We start from the raw sequence: 22,804 nt of genomic DNA, 5'->3' as shown, positions 1-22,804 counted from the left end.
TTGAAAGTAAGTTGGGGGGGGGGGCGGCAGGTAGAGCAGGAAGGAAGCCGTTTATCTGCTCAAGGAACAACTGTCCTAACCCCGAAAGAAGGACTGGAAGTAAAAGAAGATCACATGGTCGATAAAGTCACTACTGTTTTCCAGTGGTTTTTATAGGAAGAGAGACTAAGTTTGCATGGAGTTTCAAAGGTGAGAGAAAACCACGTCTGCTTCCTCCCTCATCTCATCCGCCACATCTCAACCCCGGGGCTGCACCACACACCAAGTCCAGGACGAAGCCAAAAACAGATGCCAAGGAAGAGATTCAGGTGCATGTTCAGTATGTTAATCAAACCCTGTTTTTTAAATAACAGCTTTATTGAGATGTAATTTACACACCAGAAAACCCATCCATTTAAAGTGTACAACTCTGGGGGAGGGTATAGCTCAATGGCAGAGTGCCTGCTTAGCGCACACGAGGCCCTGGTTCAATTCTCAGTAACTCCATTAAAAACAAATATATGAAAGTACCTCCCCCCACCAAAAGAAGATTTAAAAATTAAAAAAATTTTTAAAGGTTTTTTAAAAAAAAAATTAAGCGTACAACTCAATGGATTTTCAGGTATTCACAGAACTGTACAACCATCGCGGTAACTTCAGGACATTTTCATCACCCTACAGAAACCCCTTCCCCATGAGCAGTCCCTCCCCATCTTCTGCCACCATCACTACTCTCAACACAAAGCAACCACTCATCTACTGTGTCTACAGACCTGCTATTCTGGGCACTTCATATAGGAATCGTGCAATACACAGCCCTTTGCGTTTGGCTTCTTCACCTGGCACCACGCTGTCAAGGTCCCCCTGCCCCCATGGTAGCCTGTGTCAGTCACATGTCGTCTCTCCAGTGGCTGAGTAACATTCCACTGTACCACACACTGCATGCTGTTTGTGTATCACTGATGGACACTTGGGTTGTTTCCACTTTTCGGCTTTTATGAATAATGCTGCTATGAACATTCATGTCCTAGTTTGTGCATGGACATACATCTTCATTCCTCTTAAATGCAATCTTGTTTCAGATGCACAAGGGACACTTACTAAGGCTCTGAGGGAGTGGCTCGGTTTGGGGTCAGTGCAGCCTTTTAGACACAGACTCGCAGCTCCAGTCAGGAGCAGACGTGTTTCCTGGTGCCCCGTCCCCCACAGCCCTCAGCACAGAGCGCGCCCGCAGGAGGACGGTCACAGGGGCTCCACGGTTAAGTCCACTCTGCAACCCCCAAAGCCTCTCACGTTAAGAGTCCTGACGTCAGCTGACAAACCACTGTTTCCACCAAGGGTGGTTTTTTTCAAGGCTGGTTTTGGCAGCTCTGCCTTCTCAGTAGAGCTAGTTTGCACAAATACCTGGATATCTTGTTGCCTTTTACCCTTCTTAGCTTATTAGAGTGAGTGTTAAATGGGAGAGTGGAACCACTCATGCGGGTGACAAGGTGCACAGGCTGCATGTCACTAGACTGTCCAACTGAGAGCGAGCTTCCCATGAAGGAAATGCTGGAAGGAAGTCTCTGGAGAGCATCTAAAAAGCCAGGTGAAGTGATGAAGTGGTGAAACCTTTAAAGTATGGACTGAGAATTAACACTTCAGAAACTAACCCAGCACGGCCAATTCTCAAGTGGGACAGTGTTGTGACTGTATGTGGGGAGGGGGGCAGGGAGTAGAGGGAAGTTGACTTAAGTTTTTATTTTCTATTTTAAAAAATAACTATTTTCAAAAATACTAAAAGAAAATTTCTATCTTTTAGGGCTACTCACTAAAATACTTACAGATGAAATGACATTTCTTTTGAAATCTTCCTGGAGGAAGCATGGGTAGGAATACACACAAAGCAATACTGACAATGAAGGAGGAATTACTGGCGCCGGGCAGTGGGAGTTTATTATGCTCAGTTATGCTCAGCTTGGCATTTCCCATATAGAATAAAAATACAGCCACACATTCCTGAGACCGAAACGCAGAGAGAAATTCCCAGGGTCTCAGCCCTGTTACAGTGACAGTCTGCTGTCACCTGTACCAAAAGAGGAAGGCTGGGGTGGAAATTTCCGCTAATTATTTTAATTCCTCAAACAGCAATCCACTGACACGGCTCGGAAACGGAAATGTCAGCGAGGAGTCTCCCGGTCACGGGGTCCCTCGCGCGCTTCTCTGGCCACAGCTTCCCCTCCCTCCCACCAGAGGCGAATGTCGTTACCAGTTCCTTGCACATCTTTCCCAAATTAGACTCAACTCTCCCGCCCGCCTTGCTGTCCTGACTTGAATGCATCTTGGAGATCTCTTCTAAGAACTTAGAAAGCTTCCTTACTTCTGATTAAGCTGCTACGAAATGTTCCCGAGCACACAATCTCTGCTAGTTCTCTGCGGGTGGGCCTTTCTGGGTCGCTTCCCATCTCCTGCTTTGCAAACGGCGCTGCAAAGAATCATCTTGTCCAAATATTGTTTTGCAAGCATTCAGATTCACCACAGGGCAACTGTATACAGCAGTGTAGCTCCTGAGTCCTTACCATACCTGCTGCTGTTAGACTGCCCTTCAGAAAGGTCAGATTTTCATTTACTTTATTTAATTTAACTGAATTTAAAAATAAAACCCAGGCAAAGCTACGACCATCTCTAGCCTCCTTCCCTCCAGCAGTTAAGTCTGTTCTCCAACGTGAAAATTTCTTTCCCTAAATGCCGTTTCAGGTGAGATGGACCAACTCTGTGTGAAGAGTTTACTTTAGAAACATCACCACAATTGTCCATACGTACTGTTTAATCTACGTTTTAAATGTTTTCGTAACAAACAAACTAGCATTTACTGAGCGGCTCCCAGGGGCCAGGCAGCGCACCGAGCACTCCCAGGGAGCCGCACACTTAGTCCTTGTGCAGCCTGGGGGCCAGTTCTGTCACCAACCTCGGTTCAGACGAGGAGGGAGGTCCAGGCTGAGTAACTGTCCTGAGTCACACGGCTCAAGACAATGGCTGATGTCAAGGGACCCCCACCCCTCCCTCCACTGCCTGTCTGTGCACAACACCCTCCAGAGTTAGGAAACCCGCAAATTTCCACCCCAGGCCATTCCCCACCTAGCAACATGTAAGTCCGCTGTTCAGTTTTCAAACACTGGCTTGTCCCGCAATTTCAGGAATCAATTATACACAAAAGCACTCTCTTATCAGAGAGAAATATTTACCATATTGGCAAACAGACGTCCAAATCTGGGCTCACAACTGGTTGGATTTGAGCTGAGCGTGGAGGCCTGAAATATTTATAAATGGAAAATGTTTCACATAAGAATCACAGCAGTTCCTATGTTCTATGACTCGGGGGGAATAAAGGACTGAACTTAGCACCGAGGAGGTCTCTTGCCACATAACCAGCTAGTTTTGAAAAACTGAACTGAAAAATTTAGCTTTTGACTCAAGTCATTCAACCCTCCTTTCCCCTCTCATCCCCAGACATCATTCCCCTCAAATACATTCTGAGTCTCAATCAAAACTGTTGCTGTCCAAGAAAAAAACACCAAAAACTAGCAAGCAGGCGCTTTTATATTCAGCTTTCCTTTCAGATTCAGAAAGCTCACAGATGATTTGAAGTCTACACATTCGAAGTCTACAAGTAAGGCCCTACACATTCAGCCACAGACCTTCTAACAATAAAGGTCACATTTTTGTCATGCCTTCTGTCAACTGGCTTCTAAGCTGCTCTGAAAAGCTGCCCATCTGTCAAGGCTGGAGACCCAACCTGCAAACACCAGGCATCTGGAAGACTCTGACTTAATCACAGAGGAATTTTTTTTTAAAAAAGACAATGACCAAAACCTCATCCAATCTGCTTAACCAGTGGATGGACCCAGCAAGTAAAAAATGTGGAATCACTGACAGTGTATCAAGTAAAACTTTAGATTTCAGTGATTACCTTTACAGCTTCCCAGAGGATGTCTCGTCATTTCAAGGAGTATCAAAAGTTTCTCAAAAGAGAGCTAATTCATTTTTTGTTCTTAAGGGAAAGGCATTTGGTTTTCATAAAAGGAATTAAGTATAGATTGTCAACTCCAGGTAATTTACAAATTAATATTTAACACCATAAGCCGCCAAAAAACATGCCACTCGGGGGGAGGGTGCAGCTCAAAGGTAGAGCGCATGCTTAGCATGCATGAAGTCCTGCATTTAATTCCAAGTACCTCCATTCAAAAATTAAAAAAAAAAAAGCGAATAATAAATAAATAAATAGACCTAATGACCCCCTGCCCCAAATGCCCCTTGCTCCCTAAGTCACATTTTTCAAAGCATGTTCTCAGAGTCAGCCCATGAAAACAGGGCTAATGGTGAAATTGGTCTGGGAAAGCTGGACTCAGCCACCTCTTGGAAGTGGAGGCTAATAGGCAGAGGAAGAGATGTCCAAACTCAGCTGTCAGAGAAATGCAAGACAAATCATGAGAGTACGGGATCACTTTACACATGCTAATGAAGTCAACGTTAAAAAGTTGGACGATGTTACAAGCTGGCTGCAGTGAGGGGACACAGGAGCCCTGAGCACTGCCGGTGGGGTGAGGACCACAGCAGGCATCTGGAAGAACATCTCCGTGTAGTCAAACTGAGTACAGCCATAGGCTGTGCCTCAGCAGTCTTCCTCCTGGGAATAGACCTCCACCTTCTCATGGAGGCCCATGAGGTGACATGTTCAAGAATCCAGGGTGGGAAGCAGCTCGGACCCAGGGAGACCGGACAGGTGAAAGGGGAAGGAACGCACACTCTGCTTGACTAACTGCACTGATGGCCCCAGAAAACCTCCCTGTCACCACGCCCTTTGCAGTGTGACTTTTCAGCTCCTTCCTTCAACAGGTCGAGGCTCTCTCCCCACATCCATTCAGGGTTGAACTTGTGACTTGTTTTAGCCAACAGACTATGGTGGGAATGACGACGTGCAAGTTCCAAGCCTGGGCCTGGTGCATTTCGCCTCTCTCGGACTCCTGCCCTGCCTCCATGTGACCAAGCTTGGGGTAGCCTGATGGAGGATGACAACGATGTAGCCAAGTCCTCTTAAATTACCCAGCCCCCAGCAGACCACAGGTGAATGAGGGACACCAGCTGAGAAGAGCAGAGCCAGGCACAGATCACCCAAGGCAGTCGGCCAATCACACAGACTCATGAAAACTGAGTGACTAAGTCCCTAAGTCTGCAGTGTTTTATCACTAAGTGTAACTAACTGATACAGACTCCAAGGAGTACCATCCAGCAATTAGAAGCGATGGAGCAGATGGGTGCACAGCAAAATGAATGGATTTTAACATCATACAGCAAACTAGACAAGAAACTGAATTAGATAATTTATGCAAATGCAATGGTGTTGACATGTCCACACTTGTCAATAATACACATTTTATGGAAAAAAAAAACCATGCAAAATCAAAGACATACATTTAAACCCAAGGGACGGATGCCAGTGATATAGAGGGAAAGGAGGATACACAGCAAGAGGCCTCGCTTCAGTTGGTGATGACAAATGAAGGGAAAAGTGTGGTTTTGCAACCCTCCATGCTGATGTGTGCAGTGAGCCCCAGCTCAGAGGACGCTCCTGTCCACAGCCTGCTGCACCATCTCCTCTCAGACAGTTAAGGTGTCTTGTAAAACAAGAAAGCACTTTTACCAGAGTATTGTGACTATCTACCGGTCTGTCTCCCCGATGAGATGGTCAACTTTGAGTGCAGAGTCTTAATTTTCTTGGAACACCCAGTGCCTCGTATCCTGCAAACATCTGTTGATAAACGAACTCTTTCATGAAGAAGGGAGCCAAGATGCAAGAGTAGAGAGACTACCAGCTTGCCCTCACCCACAAATACACCAAGAATTACATCTACAAACCCAATAAGTCACATAGAACACCTACTGAACTCTGGAGTGTCTCTCGCTTCAAAATACAGGAAGATTCTCACAAAATCCAATAAACAACAAGTTTATACTGTACAGCACAGGGAACTATATTCAATATCTTGTAGTAACTTGTGGTGAAAAAAATGTGAAAACAAGTATATGTATGTTCATGTATGACTTAAGCACTGTGCTGTACACCAGAAATTGACAAACTAACTATACTTCAATAAAAATACATATACACACACACACACAAAAGAAAAAGAACTCTTTCGTCAACTAACTACTATACAGAAAATAGATAAACATCAGGGTCCCGCTGTAGAGCACAGGGAACTATATTCAATACCTTGTAATAGCCTATGATGAAAAAGAACATGAAAATATAACATATATACATACGTATATATCTATAACTGAATCACTGTGCTGTACACCAGAAATTGACACAACACTGTAAACACTGAAATTGACAATACTTCAATACAAATATTTTTAAAAAAGGACTCTTTTATCCTGTAAAAGGAGCTTTCCCATCTTGAGACTACTGACATTTTGGACCTGGTATTTTTTGTTAGTGGTAGTCTGTATGTGTGTGGCAAGGGCAGGGGGCTGTCCTGTGCACCGTAGGATGTTTTAGCAGCACCCCCACCTCTTCTCTGCAGATGCCGATAGCACCCACGCTGTCGTGACAATCAAAAATGTCTCCAGATATTGCTATAGGTTCCTGGTGGGTCAAACTCACTCCTTGGCTGAGAACCACAGCCACAAAGGATTGGGCTACGTAAAGCTCCGATTCTGAGATGACACTGGAACAAGCTTGAAACCAGCCATGTCTGAGATGACACATTTACACCACGAGCTACAGAATACCTCTCAAGGAGGATTCAGATGGCCAGCCTTTTCCCTTCTCAGTTGGTTCTCATCCACTAGCCCAAAACGAATGTCTTTGTTCGCTACCCTAAGCAGAAAGGTGAAGTACAAATCCCACTTGTGTTTTCACATCCACGCAGAAATGTTTCTACTCCTAAGTTTTTGGTCACACCTTTTACTTACAAAGTTTAAATCTGTCTCTTTAAGCTAGCGATAGACGCCACTGACTTTTCTCCATCACACTGCAGAGGCTGTTTATCTCGCCGGGGCTGCAGCAGCCGGCATCCCTGCTCTGTCCCCTTCAGCACACACAACAACCAACGTGAGACCAAGCTAACAGGACGCTGCCCCATTTGTCTCGTGGGCGCTGCAGGGGCAAACACCAGGCATCTCAGTAACCTTACCCAGACCTTCGGTAATCACTGCGGGCCACTGGCTGCAGACAAATATTTGCCTTGGAGGTCTCTCTATGGGGAGACAGAGCTAAACTAAGCTTCTTTTGTTCATAGAGACTGAGTGTAACACTCTGGAAACTACACAGTGCCCACATCACCCATTTCTTGCAATTATACAAATAAAGGAGCAACAGGGCTGGTTCTGCAAAGATCTGACTCAACATCCTTCCTTTTACTTCTCCTTTTCCCCTGTCACCTCCAACAACAAGTCAAACAACTAAGAGGAACATCAATGGATGAAGAGCTGCTGGGGAAAAGTACATTCACCTGGTCTCAAAATAGGCCCCCACAGACTCATTACAAGAGATGGGGGCCCCGTTGTACGAGACGCGGCAGATACCCCTGTAACCAAGCGACAGAACTTGGCATCCCTGCCGTGGAAACAAGCCATTATCACGGGCCTCCGGATGTGACATGCTCAGAAATAACGCAGCACCAACCAGCTTGTGTTCCTGCCCAGGCTGTCTAATCTGAACCTCATCGTGAGGAAACAGATACCCGGGCTGTGGAACATTCCAGAAGAAAATGGCCTGGACTCCTAAAATGTCAGTGTCCGAAAACAAGAAAAGGCTGAGGACACTCATCGGTTAAAGGTGACTAAGAGACATGGAAACCAAATGCAGTTTGTCAGTCCTGACCTGATCCCTGAACAGAAGGTGGAGGGAGAGGACATTGTTGGGACATTAAAGGACATTTTGGGAATTTGAATATGGGCTGCATGAACTATATAGTATTGAAGTGATGTGAAATTTCTTCAGTGGGATGAAAAGTCTTGCTATTGTGTGGGGCAGGTATAGTTCAGTGGTAGAGTACGTGCTTAGCATGCACGAGGTCCTGGGTTCAATCCCCAGTCCCTCCACTAAAAAATAAGTAAATAAATAAACCTAATTACCTCCCCCTCTTCAAAATACAGATAAAATAAATCTATTTAAAGAAAAAAAAAGTCTTGCAGTTGTATGAGAGTATCTCTGTTCTTCGGAGATACATACTGAAGTCTTTAGGACTTCATAGTGATTGAACAAAAAATAAAATAAATATACAGAGTTACACAGGGCAATAAAGTGTGACAACGTTAATTAGAAAATTTAAGGAGGGAGGGTATAGCTTAGTGGTGGAGTGCACACTTAGCATGCATGAGGTCTTGAGTTCAATCCCCAGTACCTCCATCAAAGTAAATAAATAAACCTAATTACCTCCACCCCCAAAATAAATAAATAAATTTTTAAAAAAAGAAACTTTAAATGAAGGAAGTCTACAAAATTCAGGGAGTCTGAATCGTTCTTTCAGCTTTCCAATAGACTTGAAGTTTTTTAAAATTAAAGTTGGGGGATAAAGAAAGCTAAGTATAGATCCGTTGCCATCAACATGTAACCAAGCCAGAAAGTTTCAGAAATATATCACACAGGGAAGAAAAAGCATTAAGAACGAAATATTATTTTCTGCCTCAAATCTGAAGATAAGTAACCTGAGTTACTGTAAGTGTTTGCAAGCATAAGACTTAAAAAAAAAGTCCCGGAATCCAATCATGTTTTGACTCTGTCACCACATTAAGAAGGCGCTAAAATCAGAAGTCTTGATGCATCAGTTCTCAAAAATGCTAGAAATTTCTCGTGGATACTATAAGGGCCTTGAAGATTTAGGCATGCATTAAATGAGTCCCTGGCAAAGATTAATCTTTGTTTAACATGTTAACACAACTACTCTCAGGAGAATGTCGAGAAATCTTGCCACAAAAGGCCTCCACTTCCCAGCAAGCAGTGACTACCAGCAACTTACAATAAGACAACGAAGACTTTTCTTTTAAAAAAAAAATTACTTATTTACAATCTAAATGTATTTACTTTGGATTCTGGACTTCTGCAATTGGGATATTTGGCTGAGAGTTCATGGAATGGTGACTAAGAACAATTTGTTGAGAAAAGGAGAGCGTGGGCCATTTGGGCGTGTGGTTGTCTGTAAGGGTTCAGGGTTAGAGAAAGAAAATTAATAGTTTAACAGGGCCACTTGGGTATTACAACTTGAGACCAGGTCCTTCTTCAAAGACAACAAGTCTCTACACCAAACGCCCTGGTCCCTTTGTTCACATTTTAGCGAGTCCATCTCCTTCTCCCCAGGGACTCAAAAGAGCCTGAGGTTTCAGGCAAAACTTGGTGTGTGTGTGTGCTTGTGCACACCTTTATGAGGGGAGAGATAAGCTTAGCTTTCCCTGGTTCTCAACAGACCCCGATCTCCCCGAAAGGTTAAGTGCCGGTGCCTTTTGAGATCGGCTACAACCTCTTCTCTGGGCTTGAAATACCCAGGGAACCTCAAGCACCCACACGTGCACTTTTATCAAAAGGGCCTCTGAGTCCTTGGCGTCTATTTCCATCTCTCTCACCAACGTTCCAGCTCGTCAGGATGCCAACCTGCCTTTCTGAAGCTCAGTTCATCTCCTCCTCTCTCAGCCCAGGAAATCTCTGCTCTCGGACTTAAAACTAGCTTCGAACAGAGAAGGGGCCCTAAGGTGTACGGAACAGAAAGGTCCGGTTACAGCTACTTGGCCTGGGAGACTGAACAGCAAATAAAGGCACACAGTTCCATTTTTGTACTTTTCCACCACTATTGGTTCCAAGTAGAGAGTTCACTTGAAAGAGGTCATTTTTATCTTTCATACGTTATTTTATTATATATGGTTATTTTATCCTTTATAGAAGAAGTCAAACCCGTAAATCTAGATTCTTACGCTATTCTTATTTAAGGGGAAATGAGGAATTAGTGACCACTCTTAATTCTACCAAAAGGAATTTGAGTCTATCCTTGCTACAAAATTTTCAGCACCCAAAGGAGGGCACAAAAACCTAAGCGGAGGAAAAAAATCCATGGGAAAAAAATGAACGCTGGAATAGATTGGAAACTTTGATACAAAACGCGTTAATGTCCCACCCTTGATAGCCCTTTTCTACTTGGGAGAAATCATTCTCGTCTTAACTGGACAAAAATCATTTGCAACTTACTAATATCAGCCTGCTTCCACAGGGCCTGTGGGTGAAAAATGACTTTTATATTTTTAAATGGTTGAAAAAAAATCAAGAGAAAAATATTTTATGACACATCAAATTTCAATGTCAATGCCCATAAATAAAGTTTTATTGGGACACAGCTGAATGCATTTGTTTATGCATCGTTCATGGTTGCATTCACGTTACAGCAGAGTTCAGTGGTCACCACAGAGACCAAACAGCCCGCAAAGCGTAAGATATTTACTATGTGGCCCTTGACAGGAAAAAATTGCTGACTTCTGCCCTAGAACATCACATGAGCTTTGGGAGGCTGGTTAGACAACGTCTTAGTAGGATACTGCAAGGGCACTCAGTAATCTCTTTTTGCCTTATTTCTAGGTTTTGGATAAATTTTTCTTAAAAATGCCTTTTTAACAGTTTACTATGTTTCTCCCCTTGGGTCAGTAAGTCCTGAAGAAGAAAACCCTACCTGTAATGTAGAAACAGCCAAGTTGCACAGAATCCTGGCATTCCTACGGGTAAACTGAAATGCTCCAACATGTGTACAAAACACAGAGTAACTCTTCTCCAAAAAGGAGGGAACAAGGAAGAGACACTTAGATTTAGAAATGACGCCATGCATTCTCGAACTCTGTGTGCCCAGGTCCACAGACTTTTCGCCATGGAGATACACAGGACTCTCTGAGGAGTGAACCCAAGACAGGTTTAAACTAGCAATGTAATGAGGGGCTGGCTGACAGGGGAGAACAAATAAAATGTAGCATCAGGATTGTTTTCATTTTATAAGCAGTAGCTGGATGTAAGGAAAATTCCCAGCTAGGGCTTCCCTGGAAACAGACTAACAGTTCTGAAAAACATTTTAAGAGAAGGAAAGATTTCCAAAAGGAAAATGTCACCTGTCTTTTGCACATCTCATATATTAGATCTTCCACTATTCAGAGTTTTTAGTTAGGAGATTATAGAGATTTTGCGGGGAGCCTATGAGCAAGGGAACCTGGGGTTCCTCCTCATCTTTGACTTTTACAGTGTTGTTCTTATCCAGGGGTCCCTCCCAAAGAAACATTTCAAGTCCTTAAAGTGGTACCCGAACTGTTCCCCCAAGTTCTTCCCACATACAGATCTTATCTTCCTACACACAATCCTTGACGTTAAACTGCCAAAGCCCTCTGAGTTTAAGGACTTTATTTTTCCTTAACTACCACGAGCTGGTAACTAAACGTCCTTCCAGGTAAGGCTGGTGAACAACAGAGGAAACCGTTGTCATTCACCATCACCATTTTGCACAAGATGCTGTCATGACACTGCTGGGATTTCAGACAGACACAGCAGCCTGGAGCGTCCACCCCTGCAGCAGACAGGGCGGACACTGGCGACAGCGCTGTCTGGGTGAGGTCATCGTTTACTCGGCAAGCTGAGTTTCAGTCACAAATGTGGGTTCATCCAAGAGAATGGCCTGGCTAAAAGTTCTGGTTAGGGGGAGGGTATAACTCAGTGGTAGACCACATGTTTACCATGCAGCAGGTGCTGAGTTCAATCCCCAGTACCTTCCTATAAATAAATACCTCATTACTCCCCTCCAACCCCTGCAAAAAAAAAAAAAAAGTTCTGGTGCAGACTGTGTCCATTCAAGGTGAGGAAATGGTGTAATCCCACTACTTTTACACTAACACGACATAAGGAAATTTATTCTCTTTGCCCAGTGGCTGCAACATGAATCTCCCAGAAAAACAACCATCTTTTGAGAGCAAGTACGTGGGGAATAAATGAAAAGGTATCCTCAGGACAGATTATTAAAATAATGAAATGGTGGACATTAGGCGGACTGCTCTGCTGCCCTCTACTGGCTGGACCAAGGATCAACAACACACAAACGCACGCAGCACCGGTGTGCACACGTGGCTCCCATCCCTCTGTGGTTTTACCAGGCACTGCTCTTCCCAAGAAAAAGCTGGATGAGAAAGGCAGGGGTATGGAAGCTCAAATCCGCGAGGAGTATCTGAAGCAACACAGCACACTGCAACCCCAAGGGTGCCAATCCCATGGAACAATGTCGACAGAGCCCACAAAAGTTAAGCAACCCTGCAGCCCCAGAACGTCATTTCATAAATGCTCCAGAAGCGTGAGTGATCTCTCCTGGGTCAACGGGCCAGTCACGGGGCCAGAAGCAAAACATGCTGCCTGTCTCAGGGAGCAGCAAAGGGAAACTGGATTCCCACAAAAGGAAAAACAGGTTCCATCGGGGCTGGACTGAATGAAAACACACGAGAACACGTGTCCACGGCCCTTTCCACACTCCCACCACCCGTCAGGGTGTCCCGCACTCACTGCCGGTGACAGGGATGGCCCTCCTCCCTGGGGAACAAGCAGTGCGGGAGATCCAGATAGTAAACCAGCAATTTCAGTGCAGTCTGAAGAGAAGGGAGGGGGAGATGGAGGATGGCTTCCTGAAGGAAGCTGCATCTAACAAAGACCAAAAGAATGATGGACAGGTGAGGGAGGCAAGGAAACTATTCCAGGCAAATGGAACAGCACACACAAGAAAGCAGAGCTGAGAGACCACGGAGCATTCTATAAGGCCAAGGTCCAGAGTAGCTGGGACGTGTTGGGGGCTCAGGGGTATATAAACCACCAGGCAACAGACGAGGCTGGAAAGGAAGGCAGTGCCAGGCCATACAGGAGTCTGGAGGGCACCTGAAGGCCACAAGGAGCTGCAGAGGGACGTAAGCAGACAGGAGACGTGAACTGATTTCGGTTTGGGTTTCGTGCATCATGCGAGGCTCCAAGGAAGTCAGTTTCTCAAAAGAGCAGTCATCATTCCAGCTGCCAAGAAACTTAAAAGTGCAATATAGAAAAAAATGAATAACTTTTGAAGCAATTAATAGAAAAGATGGGGCTACAGGATTTCAGAGATGATACAAAATAGATGTATCAATATTTGCTTCTGCTAATTGTGGGTCACCACAGCTGAGTGCAGGCTTCAAAGGTCTCTCTCCACTCTGAATCCTCAGTTCTGAGACCAATGCCTGGAACACAACAGGTGCGCAAATACTTTTGAATTAAGTTACCATTTGCTTTACACAGTTTTGTTTTTTAAAGAACAGATGTGATACCTTTATTTACTGCGGAAGACACTGGAGAAAACAAACAGGTGGATGCTGTCAGGGAGCCAATATTGAGTAAATGTCTGCCTGCCTCTGCACACTTTCTGTGGGTTCTCTTCCTGCTCTTTTCTACAGTCTTATAAGCGGGAAGCGTTGTTCCCACTTTGCAGGTAGGAAACTGAGGCTCAGAGAGGTGAGAAATCTGACCAAAGTCTGCAGACAGTAAGTGGCAAAGCTGGAATTCAAAACCAGATGGGTCCAACCCTGGGGGCCTGCCTGACTCTGGGCAACGTGACAGCTATACAGCTGGCAACAGCACCAACCAGCTGTAGTTAAGCCACAGGGAAAGCGGAGGAGGAGGAGGAAACGTCTGGGTAAGGGGTGCAAAGCAGAATCAGGAAAAGTTTCTCAGGAGGGATGGCATCTGGCAACCTCGAAGGAGGATGAAAACTCTCAAAGTGAGGAGGAAGTGTTCCTGGTGGAGGGTGCAGCAGGAGCAAAGCGCATGCTGCTCCGGGGGAAGGAGACCAGGCTGAGTTCCACTTAGCTCGTCCTTCATGGTGAGTAAGAGGATTAAAATAAATGCAGTGCTGTTCTGTTTGGAAACAAAAGGCACTGCTCACCTACAGAGCACCGGCAGGAATCCAAAAGTTCAGGCCAGCACTGGTGAGGCCGCGGGGAAACGGGCCTCCCTATTGTTGCTGACGGGCATGGCTCTCGTGGAGGGGAAATCTGGCAACAGCCACCAAAATGAGAGGTATCTACCTTTGACCCAGCAAGCCCACTGTGGGGGCTCCATCCCAGACACACCTGCCCGAGGACGCATGACCACGAACAAGCGTCCGCACTGAGCCCGGCTCAACCGCAGCGGACTGCGCGCCGGGCCGCGAGAGGGAACCTGCTCAGCCCATCACCGAGCCTTCGCCCAGGAACGCCCGGCCTGCGGACCCAGGGTGGCGGGGATGTCTACACACGGGAAAGTAAAAACAGACATCCCAGGAAGAGGAGCCAGGTATAGAGATTGCTACTTTTAAGTTGAAAAAGGTGGGCAATAAAGACATTTGCCTCTATTTGCATAAAGAGGTGGTTTTCCACTTTGCAACATTTTTGCCTCCGGAGGCATTTGATAAAGCCTGGAGAGGTTTTTGATCGTCAGGTGGGTGGGTGCTGCCGGCAGGTGGTGCGTATGACCAGGACAGCCCCCCAGGACACAGGTCTACCGCGCCCTGATGTCAACAGCACAGGGGTTGAGAAACCGTGGCCTTTATTTACAACTTTCTTGTTCAGAATTTTGTTCGATGTAGGTCATATGTAGTAAGTTTTAAAAATTATATTTGCAAACTTTATTGCTTATGTACAGAAATGGAAATGACTTTTGTAATTATCTTATATGGTGAGCAACCTTGCTGAACACTACAATGCTAATCATTTGTCTGTCTTAGATTTTTCTTTGCTCTTGGCGATGAATGATGAGTTTTTCTTTTTTTTTCTTTCTCTCCAATCCTTATATTTCTTATTTCTTTTTATTGTTTCACTACACTGGCTAGGCTTCTGCTTTCCAGGAGTTTATATTCCCGAGAGAAGAAAAGCAAAGAACAAGATGTAGTTACCAGTCGGGATAAGGGCTAAGAGAAAAGTCACCACTCAGCACAGGGTAGTGAGATTGAAGTCAGCTCTGTTGTCAGTGTCCCTGCTTTAAAAAAAAAAACCACCACCACGAAAAAAAACACCCTTTATTTTGAATTGCAGACTCATTAGAAGTTGCAAATATAGTACAAGAGAGGGCTTCTGTATCCATTACTCTAGCGTCTCCCAACAGTGGCATTTTACAGAACTATAATACTTCATTAAAACCAGGACACTGATACAGGCACAATACACTTAACAAGTCTACAGAAATTACAAGGATTCATCCATGTTTGCATATACTTTTTTTGGTATATATTTATGTGTAATTCTATGCAAGGCCCCTGCTTTTTACTACTATATTATATAACTTCAAACCAAACCACCACCTGCATGTATACCGGCTTCTATCCTGGAAGCAGTAACTTTGAGGGGATGTTCTGCACATGCCCTAAGGGTCCTTAGTTTCCTTCTGGGATCAGGTCAGGTGACAGTCTATGTGCCCAGACTGTGTGTGCTGGGGACTCTGAAACGCCCCCTTCCCCCTTACAAACCTCCCTGCCCTGCAGTGCCAGGCCTTCAACTTTCCCTCTGCAAGGAAGGGCCACACAAACCCTGGGTCTGAAGTTTTTCCCAAGTTTACCTGAGGGCGAGATAAGGGACACCACTCAACATTCCTGATGTAACTGCCTACGTGAATCTCAAAGAGAGCCAGAAAAACGGCAAACAAATCAAGGTTTCCACAAACAACTGACTGGCTTCTTCCTCTCCAGCAAGGAGAACTGTATGCCATTCACTTACTCAATAAAATATTTATTGACTTCTTCCTGCCATCCAAGTACCTAGAATCAGTTACTTAGATTTTTCAATCAAAAACACGGGGAGATCACTAAAGAGAAAAAATGAGGAGTGATCCAGCAAAGTGGGGCAGCAGTGGGGGTGGACCACCTCCCAAGATCCAGGCGTGGGTGGCAGAGAGCGCCAGGCACGCGATCCCGGGGGGCCACCTCACCCCTTGGGGCTCACCCACCAGCTTCCTCCTCTTCTCCCAAGCCAGAGATTGTCCCGCTACTGTTTTGTTCAACGTAAGTGTATGTCTGCGTGGGGGTTAGGAGCTTCTTCAAAGCCTTTTAGAAAGAAGTGGGCTACAAATAAAATACCCAGTGAATAATTACAAACGGAGTTTCTAAAAATACACCAAAGGCACGCCCAGTAGCCAGGGCATTGTTTTCTGGCCATAAACTAACGGTGTGAGATAAGAGAGAACAAATTTAGGACAGTAACCCCAAAGCCAAGAAAAGAAGCTATTCAAAGGAAAAGGGCGTGGTCAGCTGCATCTGTAGCACACAGGTTCAGTAAGATGAGGACTGAAAATTTACCTCTGGCTTTGGCAGAGTGGTCGCCGCTGGTGACCCTGACCAGAGCTGGCTGGGTGTGGTAGGGGCAGGCAGGCTGGAGTGGGTTCAAGAGTGAATGGAATGGGAAAATGACAGGCCACCATCCCTGATGAACACAGATGCATATATCCTCAATAAACCAAATTCAAGAATACACTGAAAGAGGGGAGAGGGTATAGCTCAAGTGGTAGAGTGCATGCTTATTAGCACGCATGAGGTCCTGGGTCCAATCCCCAGTACCTCCTCCAAATATAAACAAACAAACAAACAAACCTAATTACCTCCCCTCCAAAATAAAAAAAATTAATAAGTAAAACAAAGGATAAAAATCATCTCAGTAGATGCAGAAGAATTTGACAGAATTCAACATCCATTTATGATAACTCTCAACAAAGCTCTTTGACATCAGCCTTAGTATTTGTTTGGATATGTAGCCTCAGGCAAGAATAACAAAAGCAAAAATATTTTTAAAAAACAAATGGGACTGCAGTGAACTAAAAAGCTTTTACACAGCAAAGAAAACCACCAAAAACATGGAAAGGCAACCTACTGAATGGGAGAAGGTATTTGCAAACAATGTATCTGATAAGGGGTTGATATCCAAAATATACAAAGAACTTACACAACTTAACATAAAAAAAACCCCCAATTTCAAAAATGGGCAGAGGATCCAAATAGGTATTTTTCCAAAGACATATGGAAGACCAAAAGGCACATGAAAAGATGTTCAACATCACTAATCATCAGGGATATGCAAATCAAAACCACAATTAGACACCACCTCACACATGTCAGAATGGCGATCATCAAAAAGACAAGAAATAACAAGTGCTGGCAAGGATGCTGAGGAAAGGAAACCCTTGTGTGCTGTTGGTAGGAATGAAAAACTGGCGCAGCCACTATGGAGAACTGTGTGGAGGTTCCCCCCAAAATTAAAAATATCATTACCATATGGTCAAGCAATTCCAATTCTGGGTATTTATCCAAAGAAAAATGAAAACACTCATTTGAAAAGATATGTGCACCCCGATGTTCATTACAGCATTATTTACAATAGCCAAGATATGGAAACAACCTAAGTGTCCACCAGCAGGTGACTGGATAAAGAAGATGTGTGTGTATGTTTTTTTACAAAGGAATAATTCAGTCATAAGAAGAATGAAATCTTGCCCTCTGTGGCAACATGGATCGATCTAGGGCATTATGCTAAGTGAAGTAAGTTAGATACAGAAAGACAAATGCCACGTGATTTCACTCTTATGGAGAATCTAACAAACAAAACAGAAAAATACTCAGAGATTAGAGAACAAACTGGTGGCTGCCAGGAGGGACGGGCAAAACAGGTGAAGGAGATTAAGAAGTATAAAGTTCCAGTTATAAAATAAATAAGTCACAGGGGTGTAATGTACTGCATCAGGAATACAGTCAATAATATTGTGATAACTGTGTATGGTGGCAGATGGTAGCTACATTTACTGCGTTGATCATTTCATAACATATAAAATACTGAGCCAGTATGCTACACGCCTGAAACTAATCTGACACTGTATGTCAATTATAATTCAATTTTTAATAAGAGCAATTGGGAGGAGACGAATTAGTCAGGAAACAAAGACAAGTTTCCAAGAAGTTTTGCTGCAAAGAGGAGTAGCGAAAAAGAGTGACAACCGGAGGCACATGTAACCCTGAGGAGAAATTTGCTGTTGTTTCCAGGAAGGGTTCCATCACAGAACAGTCTCCTCGTGTAATTTTTAACAACACTCACAGACATAGAAAACAAACTTACCTAAGGGAAAGGTGTGTGTGTGTGGGGAGTGATAAATGAGGAGTACAGAATTAACAGATACAGACTACTTTAGGTAAAATAGATAACCAACAAGGACCTGCTGTAGAGCACAGGGAACAAGTCACTATCTTGTAATAACCTGTAATGGAAAATAATCTAAAATAAATATATATGTATAACTGAATCACTCTGCTATACACCTGAAACACAATATTGAAAATAACTATACTTCAATTAAAAACAAACTAAATTTACTAAAAAACACTGAATTGCACACTTAAAAACAGGTGGATTTTACGGCAGGTACATTGTAGCTAAATAAAACTATATTGAAAATACCACAGATAAACCATGTATCTATTTACACACTATAGGTACACATGCACTTCTATATAAAAAGAGTTAAGTTGTTTTTTTTTTTTTTTGCCCTCTCCACCAGGAGCCAGTTTTCACTCCCTTGCAGGTAATAACGCCTTGGATGAGAATACATCTGCTAAGATAACTGAAATGTTTTGAGAATCCAGCTACCTGACTCCTCGTTCTTTCATTAATGTGAAGTGAGTTCTTTTGCTGGCCCAGGAGAGTGTTTTCAGGTAGAGCCGCCAGATGTATTCCAGGGAAAACAGAGCTGATGGCTACATCTGTCCCTCTACACAGAATCCTTCCAGGCTGGGGTCCTAAGACATTTCTGTATCCTGAATGCCACACACAGGAGCATCAGACCTCAGAGTTCTCCCCACACACACACAGAAGCTCCAGGATCATTCACTCCAGAAACAGCTGAAGGCAGCAAACTAAAAGCCAACCATTTGGAGTCAGAAAGATCTGGGTTGAATCTCACTTATTCCACTTCCTGGTTGTGACCTGAAGTCACAATAACCTATTTTAGCCTCAGTTGTTTTATCTGTAAAATGGGGTAAGGGTAGTTCCAAACGTGGAACATGTTTTTGCCTATTTTCTCTATCCTTGGAGATCTACTTTTTCTGCAATGTAATTTGAGTGGGGTTGACTCCACCCCTGGTACCACAGGTGAACAGATGACCCAGGTGTAGTCAAGGTACTCTATGTCTTTGGCCATACTGATTGGACCAGGAATGGCCATATGACATAAGACAGGTCAATGAGAGACTTCCTCCAGCACTTTGTTACCGCTATGAAGAAAAAGATTCATGTTCTTTCTTTCCCCCCTGTAATCAGTAACTATAAAAATAATATAAAACTGTGGGTGGCATCTTTGTCACCATGCAAAGAAGCCTCCTTGAGAACAAAGTCTACACAAAAGAAAGCATGGCCAAGAGATGGAGAGGGACTGAGTTCTGCTATCATTTGAGCTCCTGGATCCAGCCATACCTGAAGGGAGACCCACACTTCTACTTTTCAGATACATGAACCAATAAATGTTCCTCCTTTCTGTTACTGTTCAAGTTGGTCTGGGTCAAGTTTCCATCTTCTACCACTGGAAAGGCCATGACTAATACACTGTTTCACATGTATTAAAAATGTTTATAAAAGTTCTAGAAAGTGTCTTTCTCTGAACACCCAGTAAATGGTACTGATCATTAGTCTGTTATGTACCAGGTTCTTTGTCAGGCATCAAGTATATAAAGGTACCATGTAGAATTAGCAGCTTGTGTATTAGGATGGGACAAAGGAGAAAGAACTCAATTTGGGAAAGGAAGGAGGGGGCTGAGTTGTCCTGAGGAAGTTTGCCAGGCCTGAAAGGGAGGGAAGGAAATTCTAAAGAGGGGCAACAGCAGTGTAAAAGCCTGAAGAAGTGCTGGAATTATCAGCTGAGAGAGCAGCCTCGAATGTCTACTGGGACCAAGCAGGTAACGTAAAAAACCGAAAAAGTGAAACACACTGGGGATAAGGCAACGAATAGCAATGACTCGTGGCCTCAGTCATGGGGAGATTGGAGAGGGTGAATGGCTGCAGGAAGGTGAACACGAGGCCTGTCCCGGTGTAGAACGCCAGTTATCCACAGGACCCACTCTCACCTCCTCTATTAAGAAATGGGTTTTAGCGATGCACGTGGCCGGGCAGGTGGACACGTTTCCCCAGCCTGATGTGCAGCCAGACGTGGCTACCCCAGTACCTGCCGGACAACAGACAAGAAATGAAACCTGCAAGGTCCAGGATGGTCTTGAAGGGGTGCATCCTCCACTCCCCCTCCTCCTGGAGCCTGGAACAGACATGATGGTGGGAAACAAAGCAGCAACTGGGACCACAAGCGGGAACCCACTGTGGAGGACAGAGAGAAAACCAGACAGAAGCAGCCAGGTCTCTGGCACTTTGGAGCCATCACACCTGCTCTAGGCAAGTAGTGCTGTGACTTGCTGAATGTGAGAAAAACAAGTTCCTGCCTTGTTTAAGCCCCTTATCTTGGTCTTTGTCCCAACAGTCAAACACACATTTGACTCACACCCTTAAGGTCAGAGGTGGCCGCTTCTGGTCCCGAAGGATCACTGCCATGAGGGATTGTGGCCCAGTGTTGTGCCGGTCTCCAGTTTTCCAAGAGAATGTGGAAATCCGTATTTTCTTGTAATATCTGACTTTTACGTATTGACAATGAATTCTTTTTTTTAATTTTTAGTTTATTTAAAAAAATTTGGGGGGGAGGCAATTAGATTTATTTATTTTTATTTATATTTTATTGTTTTAATGGAGGTGCTGGGGATTGAACCCAGGACCTCATGCACGCTAAGCACGTGCTCTACCACTGAGCTGTACCCTCCCACCTTTGACAATGAATTCTGATTCTCAACAAAACTGGTCTGGGTGCCAGTCTCAGCTCTGTTCCACAGGCTTCTCTGAAACAAAGACTTTTTATTAGAATAAATACCATAATTTAGGGTGAGAACAGTGACAAGATATTCAGAATCCTGCATGTTTGGACAACACAGGAAAGTTCAGACAAGCTCTTGTCACCCTCAAGTGCAGCTGCCAGGACAGCTCCGCCCCCTGGAGCCCCGGCTGCCCACACCTGTAGGTCAGCAGCCGCCAGGGGGGTCTCACAGCCTGCAGCCCCCCCCGGCAGGGGCCCCCTGATACCAGCAGCCTTTCCAGGATGAATGCTTCCCTTTCTTTCTCTCCCTTCCCCCTTCCTTTCAAGGTTAAAGAATTTCTCATGAGACAGGGATGGACAACAGTATCATGGAAATGTCACCCATCTGTGCCAGAAACAGAAGGTGGAAAAGGCATCCCTCAGTTTCGTACGAGAGGTCTGGCAGCCTCACCAAACAAGTTCACCCAGATGGACGGCTCCTTGGAGAAGGAGCTGGGAGGCGGCATGAGACGCCGAGGGTGCCCCATCCAACAATGATCCTGCAGGATCCGCCACCCAGACAGGCTACAGAAGACAACCTAAGCAGCATCACATGGGGCAGGACCCCAGGTAGTGGTCCTAAGGGTAATCTCCCATGTGACGCAGCTTCAGCTGAGCGACCCTCCTCCCCGGGAATTCAGGTGAATCACCCACCCAAGGTCCACGGTTCGCCAGAGGCAACTCCTATCACCGCCCGGAGGCAGTGACACCATCCAGGTCTCACTCACACAGGTGCAGACCCCGTGAGGTCTTTGCAAGCTGATGTAACGATAAGAGAAGTAGCTTACCGCAGTGTAATTACTGTTGCAAATGAGTAGCGCCACGAACCGAACAAAAAAATCACGTTATAAAAGAGGACGTTCCTATTTATATACAGAGCTGGTTCCTAGTTCCGTGCTGCCCTCTCTGGGTCAAGACACACAAGTTTAGAGGTAGGAGCTGGGGAGGGTTTCCCTGTATGATGGAGGCAGGAGGACTTGGAGGTGAGGAGGGTGTGTAATCGGGGAGGAAAGGGTGACAAAACAGAATGAGAATCGGGTGGGAGGTCGGTTTGCAGTCGCCAAGAGCTCCGGCCCCCATCTCTGGTCGGTACCTGAAACTAATCCAACACTTGGGCAAGCGGGCTACTTACGGACACTGGAGGTGTGAACAGCGAGGGGGAGAGAAGGTGGGTAAGAAGGCAGAGAAGACCAAGAGAACACGGGCTTGTCGCGAACTGATGCAGGTGTACCAGAGGCCTCTGGGCTCCTCACACAGAGACACTGCGGTTCTGAGTAATTCCAACAATACCCTCAAGGGAGAGGGGGGCCCCGAGGGTAACATCGCCTGGCCCCAAACAAGAGTCATGTGTTCGTACTGTGGCCGTCACTGTGCTAAACAATTTACACGATTTGCATTTCATTTTTCAATGATCTCAAGAAGTAGGTATTATTAGGTGTGTTTTACAGGTGGCTTCAGAATGTCAAATATTCTGCTTACCATCACAGAACTCACAGGAGCAGCGGCAAGCCTGAAAGCCAGATCTGTTTGGCTCCAAATTCAGTTGTCGTCTCTGCTTAGAAATAGGCCGTATTTTGCTTTTCAGGAAAGGGATTCAGGTTAGTCTCTCATCTCGAGACACATCGGCATCCCACTATGAGAAACGCACACCGCTTCCGGCGTCTTGCCACGGCAGATAACCTGAATCTGCGTTCAGGGGACCGTCAGGCAAGCCCACCTCAAGCAGCATTCCACAACACGACCCTCCTGGATTCTTCAAAACTGTCACGGTCACGGACGACAAAAAGCCTAAGGCACTGTACGGGTAAAGGACACTCAGGAGACAGGACAACTAAATGCAATGTGAGATTCTGGACTATA

The 22,804-nt window shown here is 44.9% G+C and overlaps 1 protein-coding gene across 4 annotated transcripts in view; it reads right to left on the bottom strand.

Annotated features, from left to right (window-relative positions):
• The window catches only part of CMTM8 (CKLF like MARVEL transmembrane domain containing 8), a 68,500-nt gene that overhangs the window by 23,977 nt on the left and 21,719 nt on the right, over positions 1-22,804 (bottom strand). Inside the window, exon 2 of one of the 4 annotated variants that reach the window (XM_072940932.1) lies at positions 3,204-3,269. The exons of the other annotated variants lie outside the window; for them this stretch is intronic. Coding sequence (XP_072797033.1) covers positions 3,204-3,269 — 66 coding nt within the window. The remainder of the gene's footprint in view (positions 1-3,203; positions 3,270-22,804) is intronic. 4 annotated transcript variants of the gene reach the window in all.

The sequence above is a fragment of the Vicugna pacos genome, chromosome 17, assembly GCF_048564905.1.
Source record: "Vicugna pacos chromosome 17, VicPac4, whole genome shotgun sequence".
In the NCBI taxonomy this organism is placed as follows: Eukaryota; Metazoa; Chordata; class Mammalia; order Artiodactyla; family Camelidae; genus Vicugna; species Vicugna pacos.
Note: the sequence above shows the minus strand (reverse complement) of the source record. Positions and strands in the feature narration are given on the sequence as shown.